The following is a 5,000-nucleotide window of genomic DNA, read 5'->3' as shown; positions in this document are numbered from 1 at the left end:
GCCAGGGGACGAGGTGGGGTGGGGTGGGGTGGGGAGAAAAGGACAAGGAGAGCGAGTGAGAGAGTGCACTCCATTTTCTCCTCCCGACAAGCCAAGTAAAACACCTATGTTTTGTTGTTTACCACTTAAAATGGCGAGGGCGAGGGTGAGAAAGCAAAAAAGAAAAAACAACAACAAGGCAAAGGATGAGAAGGACTGCGATAAGTGGAACGAGAGAGAGAACGTCTTAATCGGTCAGGAGGCCTGACCGGACGATAAAATGCTGGGTGGACGCTCGGCGCCTAAACGCGAAGGCAGGCAGGACTGAGAGCCACTATACCGGTGGTTCCCAAAGTGGGGTCCGGGGACCCCCAGGGGTCCTTGAGGGAGTTCCAGGGGGTCCCCAGCTAAATGATAGTTTGGGGTTCCGTAGACTAATATGCATGTCAAAACTTATGGGGGGTCCTTGGCATATCTTTTCAAATGGGGGGGGGGGTTCCGCGGGCTAATTAGTGTCAATTTTGGGGTCCTTGACATGAAATAGATTGGGAACCACTGACTGCACTATACGACATCCGCTATAGCCAGAATGGCGCCGGCTCCTCACTCGTTGCGAGAGCAGGTGGAGAGTGGCTTTGTCCGACAGGTGCATTCACAGGAGACAGACCGGAGAGGAGACGAGACACGCATGCTGGTGAGGCCGAGGCCTTGAGCTCCCATGGTCGGCTCTCTCAGACCATGGCCTCCAGTTTTGTATATAGCCTTGGACTGGGATTCTACTGTTAAACGTGGCAAAAGCTGCATTGATCCTGCATTGAGCCCAGCAGTCTGCAGTCTGCCTTCACCCAGCAGTCTGCAGTCTGCCTTCACCCAGCAGTCTGCAGTCTGTCTTCACCCAGCAGTCTGCAGTCTGTCTTCACCCAGCAGTCTGCAGTCTGTCTTCACCCAGCAGTCTGCAGTCTGTCTTCACCCAGCAGTCTGCAGTCTGTCTTCACCCAGCAGTCTGCAGTCTGTCTTCACCCAGCAGTCTGCAGTCTGTCTTCACCCAGCAGTCTGCAGTCTGCCTTCACCCAGGCGGATGCGCTCACGCTATAGGGTTCAAGTGGTTAATGTTAAAACAAGAATGACACACGTCATTAACCCATTTTGACCTGAGATCAGATTCTAAAAAATGTCTTCTACATCCTGACAGTTTTCTGAAAAAGCTATGTTTCTATGTCAGTCGTTATAGCAGACCTACAAGCTCGTAGCTTGTAGGTCTCTGTGGCGCGCTACGAGCTTGTAGATCTGCTATTTTTCAATAGCTAAAGCATAACATAATGCTAACACCAAAAGGGGTTCCCGCCCAAAAACTGCCAGGTGAAACAAGCGCTCTCTGTTGTGCATCTGCCCCCCCCCCCCCCCCCCCCCCCCCCCCCCCGTTTATATTTGTTTTTTTTCCTGACGTCACTCGCTCATCCATCCCCTGGTTCTGCCTGGTTCACGGAAGTCATTTCTCTGTGGAGAATAACATGGGGTCATCTTGAAATCGTTTCGTTAAAAGCATTGTGGTCCAAAAATAAACAAGCTGTCTCCGCGTTATTGTCAGGGAGGCGTCTCTGTATCGTTTGCAACAGTCAGTCACTCATAGTCTGTTTCTAGCGAAAATTTAACAAATTCAGCAGCAGTAACATTAGCGTTTTCTCAGTTGATTCTTCATATCCATATGAGTGAAACGGCCGGGATGACATGCTTATAAGAACACAGTTCTTATATGAGGCGATCTAAAATCCCCCCTATGGGGATTACAATGCAAATAAAAAGCAAATAAAAAGTACACAAACCCGCGGTCTGACGTCAGACTTCGGTGCTCTATTGGCTTAGGCAGCGTTTCAGAGCATGGGTTCCGACTCGGGGCAGCCAATCATTCATGACTATAGGTCCTCAAAGCCAACCCGAGAGAAAACAGGCCATGGGCTTTCACCTGGCAAAAAGTTCTAATGGTTTCCGTGTGTGTGTGTGTGTGTGTGTGTGTGTGCGTGTGCGTGTGCGTGTGCGTGCGCGCAGCCGGGCTGAGCTCTGCTGAGCTTCAGCAGCTGTGGAAAGACGTGACCAGAGGAGGAGGAGGAGGTGGAGGAGGAGGAGGAGGTGGAGGAGGAGGAGGAGCCCACAGAATGGAGGACAACGATATCAAGCACAGCGGAGGAGGAGGAGAAGGTATGTACGATTCCATATTTCTGCATCGTTTGTTTGTTTCATGCTAAAATCTGCTCATTATTGTAATTATTGTTTTCATTTTGTCGAACTAAGGTCTGATTTTTGCTATGCCAAGCTTTCCGGCTTGTGATTGGCTGATCACCCCGTAGCGATGATTTGATTGGCTGAGCAAAGTACATATTGAAGATAAAAGTGCGGGCAGAAAAGTGAAGACGGAAAAGTGAGGACGCAAATTGTGATTGGCTTGATGTATGATGATAAGAGCGCCCCTCACTTCACACGGGTGTGATTTTCTTTCTTTTTTTCTTTTTCCTTTTTTCCTTTCTTTGAGGGCCCTCCTACGCCCAGTTTTGTGTGTGCGTGTGTACCCCATAGCGATGATTTGATTGGCTGAGCAGTGAGCACGGAATTGAGATGATTTGATTGGCTGAGCAGTGTTATTAAAATTACGGACGCCACAAGTGATTATCCGGAGGATAAAAAGTGAGGCCGGTTGTGATTGGCCGGAATGAGATGATGTATGATGATGTATGATGATAAGAGCACCCCTCGATTCACACGGGTGACAAAGCTTCTAGGAACATCTTTGAATGCAGATTGCGGATTGTCACAGAGACTACTTTTTTTTGGGAGCGTTTTACTCATTGCTGGCTGTCTGAATACAATTTTGAGATATTTTTGCTTATAGGTACTTTAAATGTTGCCTATAATGCTGTTATCGTGAGTCACCGAAATCAACCATTAATTTCATTGAAGGCGGAGCCAGTGTGGGCTCCTGCTCCTCCGGAGGCGGGGCGGCGGGCGGCGGAGGAGGAGGCCTGGACCTCTCCACCAACGGCAACAACAACAGCAACAACAACAACGCGTCGTCGACCACCTCCTCGTCCTCGCTGTCCTCGCTGTCCTCGTCGTCAAACGCCAAAGCCTCGCCGCCCATCCCCCACCACCACCACCACCACCACCACCACGGTCATGGTCACGCCCACAGTCACGCCCACGGCCACATCACCAACGGACAGTCGCCCGCCCTCAACCACCGGCGAGAGCGAGAGTTCAAGCGGGAGAGGGAGAGGTAAGCTAAGCTCGCAAGCTTGTAGATCGGCTATTTTCAAATGGCCAACATGTACAGTATATATAGGGTTGAAGTGTTTAACACTTCCCGCCCTTTATGGTCTATAATAACATGTTACGTTGAACGCCAGTGTTTACAGTTACCTTTGAGGCGTCAAAGCGTCGTCATTCTACCTCCTTATGATGAATATTCCGTCTGAAAATAGTTCCACGGTTTGTTATTGAGCCGACAGAAAAGCCACTTCCGCGACTCGGCTCACAGACAAAGAGCAAAGTTCACTTTGCACTGGACTCAGTTTCCCAGAAGCCCTTGCAAGCCGGGTTGTTGGTTGATTTCCGGTCACGTCATCATTTAGCGTGGAGAGACAATGGAACCAACAGGGTTCTTGAAATTTAACGAGTTGAGAATCACTGCTAGAGCCGTAAAAAATCTTCTCTTATGGGGGTCCCTGGCATATATTTTCAAATGGGGGTCCGCGGGCTAATTAGTGTCAATTTGGCAACTTGACATGAAACAGTTTGGGAACCACTGCTTTACACCACTGTAGACACACAAACAGCGCCACAAAGAGCCTCGCTAAACTTGCTTATTCGTGTCTTCTTCACGCAGCGACACATCGGGGTATTTGTCCTCGTTTAGAACGACATGAACACAACACATGAATAAACACAGAATAAAATAAAAAAGGAAAACATGGCTGTTTGTTCAGTAGTTTATTAGTACTAATATCCAGGACAACAACGACGTCGACGACAGAAGAAGAAGAAACATAGCTTGAATTCATCCCGGGGGACCGGCGTCTTGCGCTGTAGATCGCAGCTAACTTACATACAAATATCAAACGCCACTGAGAGGCACGCACGTGCACGCACGTGCACGCACGCACACGCACACACACACACACACACACACACACACACACACACACACACACGCACGTACACACACACACACACACACACACACACACACACACGCACGTACACACACACACACACACACACACACACACACGCACGTACACACACACACACACACACACACACACACACAGACACACACAGGCAGGCAGGCATCCACAACAAGCCTCTTTGGCAGGTTTAACCTCCTTGTACATAAAGTATTTAGTGCTTTCTCTTCTTCTTTTTTTCTCCCCTTGTTTATCCCCCCCCCCCCTCTCCCCCCACGCGTCTTTTGAAAATCACCTCGCACCACGCCCGCTTGTCGTGTTTACAGAATACGCGATAGGCCTTGAGTGGCGTTTTGCAGGATGTTTATCCTCATGATGCCGCCTTTTATGAACGGTGCGGCGGAGCTGCCGAAAGAAGGAAAAAAAAAAACACTTGACTTGGCTCGCATATCCGCTTCTCTGGCCCATGCATTATTCACCAGCATTTCTTGGGCGGTATTATAATAAGGATGTAGGGTGTGTGCGTGTGTGTGTGTGTGCGTGTGCGTGTGCGTGTGCGTGTGTGTGTGTGTGTGTGTGTGTGTGTGTGTGTGTGTGTGTGTGGAGAGCCTCTCACTGGAGGTGGGAGTGTTGTGTAATTGGTTTAAAGAAGATGCTACCTCCCCAGCACCACTAAAAGGAGGCTTGAATAAGATATCTTTAGAAGCGATACCTCCCTTGGAAGAGAGGGAGGGGGAGGGAGGGAGGGAGGGAGAGGGAGAGGGAGAGGGAGAGGGAGAGGGAGAGGGAGAGAGGGAGAGGGAGAGAGAGAGAGAGAGAGAGAGAGAGAGAGAGAGAGAGAGA

At 49.7% G+C, this 5,000-nt stretch overlaps 1 protein-coding gene across 1 annotated transcript in view; it reads left to right on the top strand.

Moving 5' to 3' along the window:
* Positions 1-5,000, top strand: part of foxp2 (forkhead box P2) — a gene marked incomplete at its 5' end in the record, with an annotated part of 31,349 nt that overhangs the window by 14,374 nt on the left and 11,975 nt on the right. Inside the window, 2 exons of the mRNA XM_079494181.1 lie at positions 2,026-2,175; positions 2,932-3,247. Of these exons, the coding sequence (XP_079350307.1) occupies positions 2,026-2,175; positions 2,932-3,247 (466 nt within the window). The remainder of the gene's footprint in view (positions 1-2,025; positions 2,176-2,931; positions 3,248-5,000) is intronic.

Source organism: Electrona antarctica, assembly GCF_951216825.1.
Source record: "Electrona antarctica genome assembly, chromosome: 23".
NCBI classification, from domain to species: domain Eukaryota; kingdom Metazoa; phylum Chordata; class Actinopteri; order Myctophiformes; family Myctophidae; genus Electrona; species Electrona antarctica.
This window is presented reverse-complemented; position numbering and strand designations above follow the sequence as displayed.